Genomic DNA, 17,303 nt, shown 5'->3' on the forward strand with positions numbered 1-17,303 from the left:
GCGACCATGAGAGCCGAGTAAACTTGTCCTATAATTTTGTACAATAAAACACATTGATATGTGTTATTAGATTTTATCTTCGCTGAAAAGTAATGTTTTAAGAACCACAAAAGTTGAACCTTCGTCATAGGCATATTTTCTTTTGAAGTAAAACTACGAATAAATACTCTCAGATCATTGGCAATAAAAAGTAAATGTAACTTAAGGATTTCTAATTACAGGAAAAGAAGCTTACACATTGCCTAAGTAGTTTTTTTTCGCAGAATGAAGTCAGATTAAAGTAGATGCCGATCGTGAACAATTCAGTCAAGCCTATGGCGCACTGAAACTGCCAGAACGTCTAGCAGGTGAGTTGATGTAAGCTATACTCCGCGCAGCTCTAAGGAGCGGGGGAAACGTTTTTCGACATCCGAATAGAGGAATAATGTGTCGATAAACTTCGATCGGCCAAGACATCAACCAAGGCTTGACCTATTGTGTTGGGTGTTTCATCGCACTTTCTATTTCATACTATACAGCTGTATATACCGCACACCCAACTAAGGCTACACTTTGAGAATACGCATACCGCCATACGGCTCCAACCGCACGAGACTACTAAAGATAACAGAGGGGTCGCATTGATATGAAAATTTGAATTGATAAACACATGGCAAGCCAGGAGAACCACAGCTACGAGCTAGCGTTCGAGCAACAAGACTTGTATTTGAGAGGGTGAATCAAAGTTCTGAGAAAGCAGAGGCTACTCGTCGAAACATTGACTCCCAGTCGAGGCTGTTATTGCTTCGACAATACTGTCTATTTTGATAAGAACTGCTATAAATACTGAAGCCGATAACCTTCTTCACTAAATCACTTGTTTGGGGCTTAGCCTGACCTAATTTCAAAAGCGGCACTCGTATTTGTCTGCTATAAGGCACGGCTGATATAAGGCACAGTGCGCAGAAAACGAGAGGTACAGGAAAGCGTGTGTTTCGGTATCTTTCTCTTCGGGCTTGTCTCATCATTACTTTCTTTACAGCGATAAAGAAGTTCAGGAAAGATAGAAACGTGAACTGATGAAAAATAATTGAACTACGATCTTCACTATAGCCGGCGTTTCTATAAAGCTGACTTGTATAGACAAGCGACCTTCCTGGAAACATAGGCTCCAGCGACATATTTTGTTCGATGACCTGACGGCGTCTGAAATAGATCCAGCTGGTACGCATTCATAGGTAAATGAGCGTAAAAGGGTAGACATGCCGCACATGCCGACGCAGGGCTTGTGATGACTGCCAACAGCATTGGTTTAATGTGAAACAAACTAATATACATCGAAAGAATGCACACGCTGGAGGGAGGAATTATCAACGCTTCATGCACGTTTAGCGCTTGACCTACGGGTGCATTCTTCTGTCTCCCGACAAATTTGCCCTTTAAAGTTTAGCGCCTTGTTGAAGGTTTATTAAAGCGACAATTTCTTTTTGTTCAGCGACTTCTTATCAGCATCAGTACTCCAGAACGTTTAAGATCAGCGAGGCGCAGCGGAAGAGAGAACCATAGCGATATACACTAACGGCTAACGAATAACGAGTGACTGAACGAACCGTTCGGAACTTCAATGAGCAGTACTTTTCTTATCAGTATTGAATACTATCGCGTTCCCCGCCTGCGATGCGTCTCCGCTTACCAGAGGACGACGGATGGTGCTGATGCGAGGAGACGGAGAGCATGTGCGAGGACGAGGAAGAGGCCGAGGACGATGCGTTCGAGCGGGGCCGGCGCTGTTGCAGTGACGCCGCGCTGGACGAGACGCTACTGCTACCTCCGCCGTCCCGGTCGGCGCCCGGCACGAGCCGGGACAGCGCCGAGGGGGTGTCGCCTCCTCCGCGATCCCGGCGGGACGATCCGCCCAGGTCGCCCGCCTGCTTCAGCAGCTGGTAGATGGGGTCCACTGCATCCGGCGTCGCGCTGGGCGTCTCTGCGGGGAACGGCGGGATTTTGGATGACCTTTAGCAAAACTTCAACTTGGGACAGTTGGTACAAAGTTGCGAGTTGAAGGTGCAAGTTGCCTTATTGTTTCATTTTTTTCTTAATCGAGTGTACTGATCCCCACCATACCTTTCGGGAAGTTTTCTGCACCTCAGGTAATGCTGCATGGCCTCCGTGACCTGCTTATTTTTAACCAAGTGACTACGTCATGACGTCATCATGTGACGTACTGGTGCGTCGTGGTGGCGTCCGAAATTTTGAATCTGTTACGTTTGTGGTCTGGTAACTTGTAGGACCACATCGTGTGGACGCTGACGGTCACTTTTCGCGTTTGAGGAAGATTCTAAGGCTTTCGCCTTTATAACGTGACGCGTTCATTGCAAACTTGGTTTTGTAAAGCGTGCTTTTCTGTTAGGCATTTAAGTATACGGAAGGAGACAACCTGAAGGCAGGTTTTCATGTGGCTTTTAGAGGTTGATAAAAGTGGCTATTTCCCGTAAATAAACAACTAAAAATAAAAAAAACTTGTGAAATAAAATAACAGACACGGGTAATAATAAACAATGCATGATTATTTATGAAAAATTGGTTAAAAAGTTCTGTGAATAAAGGTTTTCATAACCGACAGTTGTGTCCCACAGACGTGTAGGTTTATATTAAAACATGTCTGGAAATAGGTAGGATTTATGCAGGAAATAGGTGTCATTGCGCAATTAATGTGCCCCAAAATTAAGTTACTACCATTAAGTAATACGGTACAGAAATATCGAGCTTGACGAGTTGACTTGATAGCAGATGTGGTGTTTAGCCGGCATCAAAAAAAAAATGAAAACATTTATAAGCGGCATGTTTTGATCTGCGCGCATGCGTGAAAAAAAAAGAAAGAAAGAAAGCTGTTGCTTACTTTCTTCCTCGGGTTCGGCTGGGATTATCTTTGTCTCAATTTCGGATGCTGACCGCTGTCTTCGAAGAAGTCTGGGCTTGGGCTGCGGCGGGGAAAAAAAAATGACGTTATATGTCGTCATTTGCACATTACAAAGCAGTGAAAGATGTAAGTGCACTATGAGTACATACTAAAATACGTTTACAGGACTGTAGGGGTTAACATTACTTGCATAAAAAGATTCTTTGTACACGACTATGTAAGAAAGCTTTAGACTAACACAATCAATGTGGGGTGGTTCACGATTGGTAATATTAGTGGTTTATGGTGTTTTACGTACCAAAACCACGATGTCGTTAGGAGGCACGCTTTAATGAGAGACTACGAATAATTTCAGTCACCTGGGGACCTTCTTAAGGTGCACTAACATGCACAGTGCAGGGCGTCTTGCATTTCCCCTCCATGAAAATGCGACAGCCGTGGCGGGGTTTGAACTGGCGTCTTTTTGGTCAGCAGCCGAGAGCCACTGCGCCACCACAGTGGAATATAACCAAGTATGCAGCGCCAAGAAATTTTGAGGAGTCATTCCCATAGCTTTCCGAAATGCGTACTGCTGTCATGTTTCTTGCTGTAGTGGCAAGTATCAACGTTCTGTCCACCGCGTCGACGTCGCGGTCTTCTAGAAAGGCTGACGACCTGAAGCTCGAAGACTCGATGCTGGCTGCGGTGGTCGTAATTGAGTGGAACCAAATGCTAGATCTACTGTGTGCTGTGGGACGTCGGTGCATGTTAAACCCCAGACGGTCGAAATTTGCGGAGCCCTTCGCTGTGGCGTCTTCCGTCACCAATTAGTGATTGAGAGATGTAAAACCTCAGATACATCGAATTATTATTATAATGTAGTAGCAAGTAACGGAAGCAATACAGTGATATGATTATAGCGTACTACTATGTCCCCATAAAAAAGTTATGGGCACCGCAAGTGAGAGCTAACACAGAATGTGACGACCTGCTTAAAGAGAGGCTGACTTCGCATATTAGCCGGAGTCGCCCACCAGTTAACTTAAGTGGCTCAATCGACGTGTCATAGATGGATCCTTATGTTGGTTAGCATTGGCGTGTGCAGTCTTCTTGTGCCGGTCTGCTGGGTCATTTCTTCTTTTCCGTTCAAGCTATACCAGTTCATGTGCGACGAATCAACTCGCCAAATCATGAAGGGATTTCCCTTCATGGGGGATGAAAGTCTGTCGCAGCGCCCCCTACCCTCCCAATTATGTCATTGTATGGGGCTGACTTAGCGTCCCTCCTCTACCCCCCCCCATTGCACCCCCCTCTTTTGCGTTTGCTTATGTTGGTAAGATTCTGCTCTGACAATCTTATCAAAAGACTGCACAGCGCTGCCTCTGATCCACTTCGGAACATCCAGACATCCTCTGAAGGGCTTTCCACGTAGCGTGTTGGCACATAAGCATACAAGTGTCGTCTCGAGATTGTTATTATGTTCTAGCTGGGTTGTTTGGTTTAAACATTTAGGTTGTGAGAGATGTGATATTAGATTTTTGCAGCGAAATGTTGCTCTTTAAGATATGAATAAGCGTAAAAAATAAACGAGTCGTGATTGTACCTAGTGCCATTTCAGAGGTTGCGGTACCTGTCTTAATGGTGCATAAGGCAAGAGTTTCCAACTATTAGCAGACATAACTATCAACGCCTCTAAAACGGCCTACACAGCTTCATAACGGTAACTCTGTCCCGTTGGTTCTCCAAATTGTTAACAACTTTTCCTAAACACAACTTATCGCTCTCCCGTAGCAGGGCACCAACTACTCTAAATCGTTACCAGCTTCTTCCGAACACAAAACTTTGTTGCTCTTATAGCGAACCGTCCTGTCCATAATTTTTGCCGATGTGGCCTCATTAAGTGTGAGACCCACGGGACGGCTTTCAGCTACCCCATAGTAGAGTACCGAGTACTTTAAATTGTCACCTTTTTCTAGACACATTACTTTTATGCTAATTTTTGTCGATGCGGTACGGCTTTCAGCTCTCTCATTGTAGAGTACTAAGCGCTCTAAATTGTTCACGAATTTTCTCAAACACACATACTCTCCTATTGGCCTCGAGGACATATTGTGACGCCACGATATGTCTTTGAGCTATGTTGGTAGAGCATCGGACGCGTCATTCGAAGGTTGCACATTCGGTCCCGGCCCACGGAACGTTATCTTTTCATCCGCTTTTGTTTCTTCACATTTATATTACAATTACTTTGCACAACATATCCTGTACTTTTCTCTGGATGATCTTCAGTTAGATCTGATTAGTATTTTGTCTAACAAAAGTAACGACCTTTTCTCTGGATGATTTTCAGTTAGATCTGATTAGTATTTTGTCTAACAAAAGAAACGACCTTTTAAAAGAACACTTCTTTCCTTCTTGTATAGTATAGCCACTCATAGAAAAAAGTGAGGATGAGAAAGAAATAAGTGAGGAAGGGAAAAGGTCAAGTATAGAATGTCTACGTATAAAAAAATCAAGGGGAATTTAAGGATTTGTTTTTTTTTCTTAGACACAACTTTACCAAGAACTTCCAAGAATTAAAGCCAAGGAAAGTATACCCCACAATACTTTGTATTGTGTAGTATAGTGAGAGGAATAATAACGGTAAAGCACAGAATATCCACGTATAGTATAGCGTATCCATAGTACAGTTAATTAAGGGGTGAGAAGGGAAAGTGATGGTGAGCCAGAGAGATATGAGGGTGAGGGATGACGGGTAGGGTAATCCATAGCACATGTGTTTATGTTATAGTATAAGAAGGAAGTGGGAAAGGAAAGGAAAGAAGAAGGGGTGAGTTTTTCTTTCTCGCCGTGGACACCGAGCAGGCTGCACGTTTATAACACAGTGGCGCCCGTGTTTTAAACACAAGCGTGAACGTGCGTGAACGTGCGTGAACGCCAGTGTCATCGGAGGGCGCGCAAATTGCTGCTACGCACTTCCTGAAGCTTGTTCAGTGCAGCTGCATAATGTATTCGATACTGACAACTGAAAGGAGGCAAGTAGGGCTAGGAAAGGACGCGTTACTGGCTACGGCGAAAGCTTTCTATACCGACAAGTACGCCGATTTTACATTGCGGCTTAAGAGGGTTCATTGCGATTTCTTTCTCACCTGGCACCGACTGGCCTTGTCTTGGCACTCGGCGTGCACGTTGAACTTGCACAGCTTGCACTTGAGCCCCTGGCGCACGTGTCCGCGCAGAATCTCGCGGCACACGTCGCACGCGGTCACCTTCTTGTACGTGTACTCCTGGAACACGTGCTGACCCGTGTCCCAAGACACACCTGCGGAACGCCGGTGGACTAGGTGCAGTGAAACACACACACGCCCACACACACACACGCCCACACACACGCCTACACACACACACACGCCCACACACACGCCTACACACACACGCCCACACGCCCCCCACCACACACACACACACACACACACACACACATGCCCCCCCCACACAATGTACGTAAAGACGAGGTCGACGAAGCATTACGCGACGGGCAGACTCTGTGCTATTCAGAATACCTCCAACTTTTACATGCCAATGAATAATATATTATTATTTTCCGCCATGTTCGCCACTGGAGTCAATCGATCAAGCTTTAGCAGCCCTGTGGGATAATGCGAATTGCTGTGCTAATAAAGATGCCTCCAACATTTGCGATGTCGTTTCATTCCACAATGTCGGCTCTGAAGCCCATCGGAGCAGCCTTGTGGTTGAAGCCGGAATGACTAGGCGGCGAATAAAACGATGTACAGAACGTAACTACCAATGTCGGAGCATTTTTGGGGGCATCGGCCCATAGATTTTATGGCCCAAACGAGGCTTGTTGTGGCTGTGTTATGTACTAAGGCGCACATTGACAATAGACACACATGTTCTAAACGCACAATAAACTAAATATAGATAATGGAATACATGATGCCACTCCAAATTTTCATAGATTCATCTTGTAAAAGGTGTGCGTAGTGCCCCTAGAGATGGATGGATGGATGAACTTTATGTGGTCTTTCGGAACGTGGTTTAACACGTTGCGGGCGAAATGTCTAGAAATTATGCTTTATTCCTGCCGAAAATTGAGTACAAGTCGTTATAGTTTTGCAGTCTGTTTGCTTTATTCATCTGTTACTTTTCATGTTTGATGTTTCGCGCGTTTCTCTGACGCTAGTTATTTTCTTCAATGTTTTCTGTCATTCACACAAAAACAGGGGGAGATGTTTACGCTAGCCGTGCAAAAGTTTAAGAAACGACGGAGACGGTTGATTCTAGGCGATCAACGCATCCTTTTCGACTGGACGAAGTTAGGTCTGAACAAAGTTAGGTCTGAACGAAGTTAGGTCTGAACGAAGTTAGGTCTGAACGAAGTTAGGTCTGGACGAAGTTGGTCTGGACGAAGTAAGGTCTGGACGAAGTAAGGTCTGGGCGAAGTAAGGTCTGGGCGAAGTAAGGTCTGGACGAAGTAAGGACAAAGTAAGGACTGTCAGAAATTATGCAAGAATGTGAAAACTCCAGCACCAGGGTTAACGTGCACTGCTGCCTGGGGTAACCCTCGGTAGAAACGCGGGCCTTTCGTCGCTCGTACTCTGCTCGCCCCACACCGGGAAACTCGGTGCGGCAGCCGATTGGACTGTCCCCGTCGGTGGGCGTGCCTGATAAGCATGCGTTGTTTTTTTATTTTTTATTGTTTTTGTGGACACCCGACGTTTTGCCTCGAGATTTAAAAGCTTCACTCTCGAAATTCTGTGTTTTATGTGACCTGCTTCTGAAGTGTCTTTGGTGAACGTCATATGAACTGATTTCAGTGTGATTGACACGAGTGTTTTGTACTATCTTTTTATAATTCGGAATCATCCTTTGCCTGTTCATTCTAGCTCCGTAACTGTCTGGTGTAAAAAGGAGCAAGTGTTGTTACACGAGAGTGCCAGTATCTTGCGCATATCGCGCATAAAAATACTTACATGTAAAAATTATGTAACTGCGATTTACAAAGTAACGTGAAATGCCATTCTTTCATTAAACATACACTCAAACCTCGCTACTATAACATAGTTGCATCTTATACAAAAATAAGCTTGCAATATCCGAAAATTTTCTATATATCCTAACACTATGTATATTACGGGACTGTTCTTAATTTACTTCGTTATGACCAATGTATCAGTATATCCGAGTTCGTTATATCGATGTTTGAGTCTATAACGACTTCACAAGTGGCGATGCTTACCTGCGCCACCAGGGCCACCAGCAGCATGACTTCCTTTCCGGTCTGACCCATCAGGCCTGCGCAGAGAATAGTAGAAAAAAAAAGCGTAATTCAATTGCAAGTTTGAAGCGAAAATTGTGTTGCTCTTTAAGTTAAACTATATCTGTTACGAAGATATATCAAGCGCGATATGGTAACCATACGAAGAAAACTGAAACCTTTGCAATATGACTGACACGACAAGAAACGCCGTGCCCGCACACCACAAAAGCCCTTGTTACAAAGCGCAGCAAGTCACAGTCAGCAGCAGGACTTTCTGGTGATGAATCATGAAAGCTTATTCTGAGTTGTCTTATAGAAGGTTGTTCCAAGGGAAGTACAAAGTTCTTCTGGAGGACGAAGCTGTCCTAGACGAAGTAGAAAGCTTTCCCGTAAAGGAAGCTGTCGTAGAGGAAGTTGTCCTGAAAGGAAGTATCAAGCTTTCTCGAGGGAAGCTGTCCAAGAGGAAGTTGTCCTAGAGGAATTAGAAAGCTTTTTTAGAGAAAGCTGTCCTGGAGGGAGTAGGTTTTCCTGAAGGAGTAGCGAGTGACGCGTCCTTGCTATACTTTTTCCATATTAAAAAGTGCGCAACTTGACCCTACGGTCTCTCGAAGGAAACTGTCTTAAAGGAAGCAGGAAGAAAAAAAAAGCAGCGCATGTGAGCGGTGTTAGTACCTGCCTCCTAATGGCCAAGGAAAAGTAGTGACAAGATTTGCGGGCGTTGTCATGGCGCGCGTGACCAGCAGCGCCTCCAAATGCGGCGCTGGTCGAGTGAGCAGTGAGTGACTCGCACATTCTTACGCGGAGGCATGCAGGCGCGAAGTGTTCAAAATGGCTCGCGTACTTGTCCGAGGCCCCGCTGCTGGTCTTGAGGCTTCGGAATGCCTTGAGCCACTTGTTCTTGATGGTGCCGGTGACCGCCGGCACCGCGGTAGACGCCTTGCGTTCGCGGCAGTTGCGTTCCTCAGCGTCCGCCTCTACTTCCTTGCCCCGGAACAGAGCGAACTGCGCCACACGTAGAGCAGAGACACACGCATACCCCCGTCGCCACTTAGAATGGTGTAGACTGGTCCTTCGTGTCGCATGTTATAGGCGGCCTCGTGTCAATTCATACACAGTTTCAGTTTGGTTCAGTTGAGCATGTTTACATTAGTCGTCTTCACTAGACATCCGCTAGCAGTATACACACGCCACTCGAGCACCTTAAAGGGGCCCTGCAACACTTTATCAAGCAGCCATGGAATGGATTCAGAAGAACCTTATGGCCTTACGATTTCGCCGCCGCAAAAATTTCTCGAATCTGTCCTGTGTAAGCGGAGTTTCGATTTGTCGCATGCTGCAATTGCATTTTCTTTCCTTGTCCCGACGAAAGAACTGGAAGCTAAGAAGAGAATGACGACACAGACAAAAATAAAAAAAAGAAACGTCATATGTGCCTCGTGACTTTCAGCACTTTTTATTATTTTTTTTTCGAATACGTAGGTTTTCAGTGCAATCGCGTGCGCACGCGCGGACAAATGGCGGCCTCCCGCTGCGGCCCCATTAACGACCGAGTGCGCCACGCTCAAATCAGCCAAATGCTGATAGAACGGCTGTAGTGAGTGATTTTCGAGCTTGTTCCGTCACTTGTCGAGAGAAAAGAAAGCAATTTTTAGCGGACTTTTAGAATTTATTGCGAATCCCAGGCCGCGTGCTGCACGATAGTATTTGCCCCGCGTGTTCTCGGGAGCCTCTGCTACCGACCCGCAGCGTTTTCTGACCATGCTCAAAAAGTGTTGCAGGGCCCCCTTAATACAGCGCCCGTACTGTGCTATTTGCATTTATTTCGCCTTCGTCTCTAGCACTGCGTCGCAGCTTGTAAAATTTTTAGAGGGCAATTCTTTCTTTACTGATTCGCAGCATGGATTTCGTAAAAACTTTTCCTGTGAAACGCAACTAATATGTTTTATACATGATTTGCATTCTATTCTCGACAACGGCACACCCATTGACTGTATCTTTTTAGATTTCTCAAAAGCGTTTGACAAAGTACCTCATGATTTACTCATTTTAAAATTACGGAGCCTCAATATAGATGATAACGTCCTCGCGTGGGTGATTGCTTTTCTCAGTAACCGTTCCCAATTTGTAACTGTTAATAACTTTGATTCGCCCAGGGTCCCGGTTGGCTCTGGGGTCCCACAGGGCTCTGTGTTGGGACCATTGCTCTTTCTGGTCTATATAAATGATTTGCCTCTAAACATTACTTCTTCAGTGAGTCTTTTCGCAGATGACTGCGTAATTTATCGGGCAATTAAGGGTCATTCAGACGTTCTAGAATTACAGGCTGATATGGATCGGGTTCAGGAATGGTGTGAGACTTGGGGCATGGCGTTAAACGTTAACAAATGCAAGTACATGCATGTTAACCGACACAGCACTAGTATCAGGTCGTATCATATTAATAATGTTCTTCTCGAAGTAGTAAATTCTTATAAGTATCTGGGTATCCACATAACTTCTACATTGTCTTGGAAGACACACATTGAATATATTGCAGGTAAAGCTAATAGCACGTTGGGTTACCTTCGAAGAAATTTTAATCAGGCACCCGTTTCCTTGAAACTCTTACTCTACAAAGTATTGGTACGTAGCAGATTAGAATATGCAGCATCTGTTTGGGACCCTGGTCATGACTCGCTTATCTATGAATTAGAACAAGTGCAGAATCGGGCAGCGCGCTTCATCCTTTCAAATTACCATCGCACCTCGAGCGTCACATCAATGAAAACTACACTAGCATTACCCCTACTGTCTCTTCGCAGGAAAGTGGCTCGGCTGTGTATATTCCATAAAATTTACTTCACCAATCCGTTACTCAGAAGCAGATTATTGGCCCAACCAACTTACGTTTCCACTCGCATTGATCATCGCCATAAAGTAGGACTTCCTTTAGCGCACACCAAGTGTTTTCACGATTCATTTGTGCCAAAAACATCTGTATGTTGGAATCATCTTCCTTGTGATATTGTTGGTATAAAAGATGCCGCTTTATTTAAAACTGCCGTCACTAATTTTATTTGTACGTAGCCTCAGTTCAACCCTGTAGCAAGTGATGATTGCAATTTTTAAGTTGTTGTATTTTGCTTTGTATGCTGTACATGTATGTATGTACCCACTCCCCTCTGTAATGCCCTCGGGCCTTGAGGGTAACTGAATAAATAAATAAATAAAATCATGCGAGCGTTCCAACTAGCCCAAATTTTCATTCTACTACTTAATACCACGAACTCCAAGCAAAGTTAAGGGTAAATTATCTAGACATTAGGGTCATTGATGGCGCGGCTATGGAAAGTAGTTGTTAGAGGAAGTTCGCGCATGATAATCGTCCTTTGTAAGAAGAAATAAGTCTTGGACACTCGCCGATATCGTCCTGAGCATGGAAGGCGTTGAAAGCATTGTTGCGTACTTTAAAAAACAATTAGGCATAAAGAATAACCTTCAACAGTACCCCTATTCTTTTCTTGTTTTTTTCTGCTGCATTTTTTTAGTTTCTTAGCGTTTTTTTCTCTGTTCTATTTCACTCGTCTTTTCTTTCCTTACACACAGCAGGGTAGCCAGCTAATTTATAGGAACTTGCTAACTTCTGTTAATTTCCGCATATTCCCTCTTTGTTTTTGGGTTAAGTGATGATAGACTTTCTCGGGATACCTCAAGGGAAAAAAATTGGTTTGTCTGTCTGTCGCACAATTTAGCGACGCGGCGCAAGTTTGAGCCCTTGATCAACGCCAGCCATGTTGATCTGGTGGTTGCGTTCATACTTGTGAACATTCTAGATTAAATTAAAAAGCAAATATTGCACATATATGACGCGCAACATCAATACGTACATATTAGGTAGTGTGTTTCTTTAAAAAATGAATAAAAACGTAATTTTAAAGATTGTAGTGTTTCTTACACTGCGCTGGCAAAGTGATGCTCTGAATGAGAAAAGCGGCTGTTTGCTACGCTTCACTACGATGATAGTGCTGCCACCTAACAGTGGCTATGCGTTCTACACAAGCTTTCGTTTCCCGATATTGCTGCCATATGGCGTCCATATCTCACGCAGTGCCTCCAGACAGAAGACCATCGTCTTTCGAGGACATTTGCAACGAAGCGCGCAGATACGCGACCGATGTTTTGACACTAAAGTGTTTTATGCCGGGGTCCACCACAACTCCGCTGACGTATTTTCGTCATAGATATGATGCTGCAATATACATACTAACAGATTGCAAAGGAAAAAAAACTATAGACCACCTCCCGAAAGGAACCCTGATGAGATGTGAAGCTGCAGTGGTGCGCACGGCGTTCACCCAGTTGAAACGGGCGTCGATGCGGGTGCTGGAAGAACGGTTTGAAGCGAAACTCGCTGTAGCGTTTACACGAGAAAACGTTGGTTTAAAACGCAAAGACACGAGAGGCGGGACGCGTTGAAGACGCTTGCACTCAGCTTCCTTGGCTCGCGTCTCGTCGGTGTTACCCACGCGCTGTCTGCATTCTCGAACGCGATCGGTGTTCTTGATTCGCAGCTCGTCGGTATCGCTGGTCTCCCACTGCCGACGCTTGCGTTCGGCTTCCCTGGCTTGTGCTTCGTTGTTGACGTCGCCAATCGTGAACGCGATTGGCTTCGTTAACCTTCGCAACGCCGGTTGCAGCTGGGAAAGGTACGCGCACACTATTTTTTAGGGGCGAAGCTCCTTATAGCGGCACACGTTCGTCCCTTTGTAGTATGTAACAAGAATAACATTTTGACCTCCAAGGTGGTGCCGGTGAGAGACGTCTTCTGTGCGTTGTTGAACAATAAAAAATACTGCTCGATGTACATGTCAATGGCTGCTAATGGGGAATGAGAGACAGGAGCATTCGGCTTTTAGTTAACGCGCAGGCTGCGATCACCATTAGCAGCCATTGGCATGTACTTTGAGCCCTATCTGACAAGAAAGGGTTGCTACGTTATACTCACTGGGTGTAACCTCCTTAGCTTTAGAAAGGTTTAGCGAGCGTTGAGTCGCAGTGCCATGAATACAATGAACCTGTATATACCATGAATGAACTCGAGGTGGTTAAAAATGGGGAGTAGATACGAGGCGCAAGCTGTAAGAAAGTAAAAGCCGAATTCTCCACCTCTCATTTCCCATTAGCAGCCATTGCCCCGCCGCGGTGGTCTAGTGGCTAAGGTACTCGGCTGCTGACCCGCAGGTCGCGGGATCGAATCCCGGCTGCGGCGGCTGCATTTCCGATGGATGCGGAAATGTTGTAGGCCCGTGTGCTCAGATTTGGGTGCACGTTAAAGAACCCCACGTGGTCGAAATTTCCGGAGCCCTCCACTACGGCGTCTCTCATAATCATATGGTGGTTTTGGGACGTTAAAACCCCACATATCAATCAATCATTAGCAGCCATTGGCATGTACATTGAGCACTATCTGACTGAAAAAGTTTGCTACGTCACACTCGCTGGGCGTAACCTCCTTGGTTTTCGAAAGGTTTAGCGAGCATTCGGCCGCAGTGCGATGAATACAGTGAACTAGTATATACCATGAACTCGAGGTGGTTAAAGGTGGGAAGTGGACTCGAAGCGCAAGCCGTAAGAAAGTGTGCGTGTGCCACCTCTCGTTTATACCTTGGAATGTCCGCTGGATGGCGGTGCTTCTATATAAGGAATATATGATGAAAAGATGTGAGATGGTTGTACTTGGAGTGTTGAATAGATGGACGAACGGACACATAGACAGATGCTTGGATGGACGCATGAACGGACGCAGGGGCGGCTTCATGGACGAACGCAGGGACGGACGCACGAACAGACGCACACACGGACGGGCTGACGGACGCATGGACGGACGGATGCAAGAACGAATGGACGGACGAATTCTTCGCCCCACTCTCCATCATTCACTCCGTGGATATGCTGCCAGTTTTTTTTTATAGCGGGAAGCATGCCGTGACGGCGTCCCGCCTGTAGGCGATTGCGCGGCAAGCAGCGGCGTGCTGTTATTGTCGGCGCCACGCGATCCTCGAGGCGCGCGCACCAGGTGGCCCGTAGCATTTTCTCGCCTTCAGATGGAGAAAGGTAGCGCGGGTGAGATGATGCCCACGTGAGGAGTGAGCTCGAGCGTTGCGAGCGGTGGAGAGGGTGAAGCGAGAGAGAGCTGAGACGCGGGGAGCGCACGACAGGTGAGGGAGAGACGTCACCACGCACTGCTAGGAGGGCGTGAGCTACTTGGCACCGCTCCAACACCTGCGGCGATGGCAGCGGTGCGGACGGAGGGACAGCTTTACACAGGCTAGTGAAATAGTTGCTTCGCATCTAAAAAAAGAAAAACGGAAAACATCTTGTCGCGTGGCATCGAGCCAGCGACCTCTCGATTGGCAGTGAGGGGCGCTAACCACTGCGCCACAAAGCGTACGTTGTTGAGGACACTAACGACAAGCCATTTATTTATATGCGCCATACAGCGTTTGGGGGTCCTCAGAATTCGGAAACATTAGCGTGTTTGCGTTATCAATAGCGGGATAGCTCGACGGGCTTGCGCTCGGTGCGCACTAAAGGTCATCGCCTCCACGTAGCGTTGCCTCCATGCAGCGTGGTCTTCCCTGCGCGCGGTCTTATCAGACTCGTAATTCGGGAGAGGACGAAGGTCACTTCGCTCGCTGCCGCGAAAGGAGCACACTGCTAACACACGACGAAGTAAGAATTGCGACGGTTGTTCGTGCTTGTCCTGCGTATACCTGTGCGCTCGTTTTGTGCGCCTTTCTTTCTGCTTGAACAGTGAGCTTTAAGTGTCTAGCTGTGACAGTCGTTAGTCCGTGCTCGTCCTGTGTAGTATGCTAATTTATTGCATGATTTCGCTTGAAAGAGAGGGAGAATAAATTGAGAAAAAGGCAGAGAGCTCAACCAGCTTACTGTCTGAGGTGTGCGGTGTGGTTTCGAGGTGCTTGCCGTTTTTTAAGTGACTTAGCAGCTTGTTGCATTTGCTTAAACAATGCACAATTACTACCTCTGTAAAGACACATTTCACTTTCGTGTTATACTGACTACCTCGGTATAACACGAAGTAATCGATATAACACGATTACTGCCACGTTTCTTCTTTTTTTTGCCCCTGAGTCAGCTGATGTCGCGACGTCGGACCTTCCAAACAGGGACTGTGTTTAGCTGTTAGTCGCGGACTTGTCGGAAAAAGGTTTTATGAAGCACCAGACTGCCCAATACCAGCAGTTGATGCAGATGGGGACTACTCGAATATATAGCTATATTGCACGACTTAAACCCGCTGTAAGGTACTATAATTTTTTGCGCGTCTTTTATTGCGCTTCATCGTTAATGATCAACTTTTCTCCTCAACATGCCTCGCGTTTTTCCTGTCTATTTCATGATACGGACCGACAAGCTAAGGAGACAGGTGCAGGGGATGGCTAAATGGACTAGGCTTGGAAGCCTCCTTACCAAAAGAGTTCTTGCTCACAGGCTGCTCTCGGGAAAGAACCCGGCGATCGTGAGGTCAAAAAATACTGGCGAACGTGGTAAAAACGACGATTTCTGAGCTAGGGTACTCGCGAATTCGATCCCAGGTTTGTGGTATTACGCTTGGGGAAAAAATTTGCAAGAAAGAAAAGATGCTTAGAGGTGACCGTATACGAAGGTCACGCTGACATAAGATTGGAGCTCCCAACGCAGACACAAGACTTTTTTTTTTCACTGCACTGGAAGGTACGTGTAAATTTTATAAAGCAGAGAGAGGGAGAGAAAGAGAGAGAGAGACTACCATGAGAGAAAAAAGTGGCAACTCACTAATATATACCCTATTACTCGTCTGCGTCTTGTGCTTTTTTTTGCTGTCCCCAAGAGTAATTTGCCAATAATCTGTACAAAAATACGGCACCACCCGACTTTTTGAAAAAGTTCGCTCTCTAATACCTGTTAGGTAATACAAATCTGAATTGAGAGTTCGTTCAATGTTCGAACATTTTTATCTTTTTGGCTAAGTGATTCTCACAAAATCACATTTGATTTTTTCACAGTTTCCGCTCTTAGATTTAGATTGACGCACGAGGCTTAAAATAATGTTGCCAAACATCGCTCATAGTCCCGAAGGGCGTTGTCTTGGACTTCGAGGGCTTCGGTCTTACATATGTCCCAAAAAGTAAAAAAAAAACAAAAGAAAAAAACTGGCCCTGTATGTGCATGTTTCACTGCAAATGTCGTCGAAAGGCTTTGGTCTTGCGTCTGGAGAGAGTGAACGAAACGTTTATTTGATGTTCTGCGCAAGAAAATTGGTGAATGGTATTCTGGAGGCGCTGCGTTAGTGCCTCGAGCGTGCAACGGAGGCGAACGAGTGCATCAAGTCACTTCACACGTCAGCCATGAGCGCTATCTGGCAGTTTTCTTGAAAAACGAGGTGCACGGCTCTGAGATGGGCATGCGCGCCCGTCTCAGAGGTGATAAGGTGTAGAACGCGAGGCGACAGGTAGGTGGCACCACCCTGTCGTCTTAACAAAGCATTGGAAACACTTGCCTTTTCGTGCAAGCGTTGCGTGGTCAGCGCAGCGTGATAAACGCTACGGTCCTTAAAACTATGTATGCCTTTTCTAGTAAAAGACGCACTACAGAATATATACGTGTTGTTATGGTGGCTCAGAAATGTGCAATAATTGCTTTTTAATTGACGAACGCACAAGCATGAACGCTGAATCTTGAGAAACGTTGGTGGGCGCTGCGTATGGGGTGGGCCGTTTGGGGTATCGGCTGGTGCCGTTGAGAGTACCCGGTATCGCTGAAGGTGGACAAGCAGACGAATGGACAGACAGACCAAAATTTTTGCGTTGAAGGTCCCCAAGAAAGAATCTTCTCAAAAAAAAAAAAAAAACAACAACAACACGAGGGGATAACTTTCGTGGTCATTCAAACGGTGGATCATTCATAAGAGAAGCGCCAGCTTGCGTGTTTCCTGCTTTTGTTCCTGTATTTTTCCGTGGTCATGCCGTGCAACCACGAGAGATTCGTGAGTTTTATTTCCACTAAAAGCATGCTTCCCTTCATTTTACATTAGTTTTACAAATGTTTAGTTCAGAATAGGAAGATTGTCGCATATTTAACCTCTAATCATAATATTACATT

The 17,303-nt window shown here is 45.7% G+C and overlaps 1 protein-coding gene across 6 annotated transcripts in view; it reads right to left on the bottom strand.

Annotated features, from left to right (window-relative positions):
- Stacl (SH3 and cysteine-rich domain-containing protein) overlaps nucleotides 1-17,303 on the bottom strand; it is a 362,911-nt gene that overhangs the window by 25,660 nt on the left and 319,948 nt on the right. For all 6 annotated transcript variants that reach the window (XM_075875456.1, XM_075875458.1, XM_075875457.1 and 3 more), the window contains 5 exons: nucleotides 9,004-9,164; nucleotides 8,142-8,197; nucleotides 6,028-6,200; nucleotides 2,879-2,960; nucleotides 1,673-1,963 (listed from right to left, as the gene is read on the bottom strand). In XM_075875456.1, the coding sequence (XP_075731571.1) occupies nucleotides 1,673-1,963; nucleotides 2,879-2,960; nucleotides 6,028-6,200; nucleotides 8,142-8,197; nucleotides 9,004-9,164 (763 nt within the window). The remainder of the gene's footprint in view (nucleotides 1-1,672; nucleotides 1,964-2,878; nucleotides 2,961-6,027; nucleotides 6,201-8,141; nucleotides 8,198-9,003; nucleotides 9,165-17,303) is intronic.

Source organism: Rhipicephalus microplus, chromosome 10, assembly GCF_043290135.1.
Source record: "Rhipicephalus microplus isolate Deutch F79 chromosome 10, USDA_Rmic, whole genome shotgun sequence".
NCBI lineage: Eukaryota > Metazoa > Arthropoda > Arachnida > Ixodida > Ixodidae > Rhipicephalus > Rhipicephalus microplus.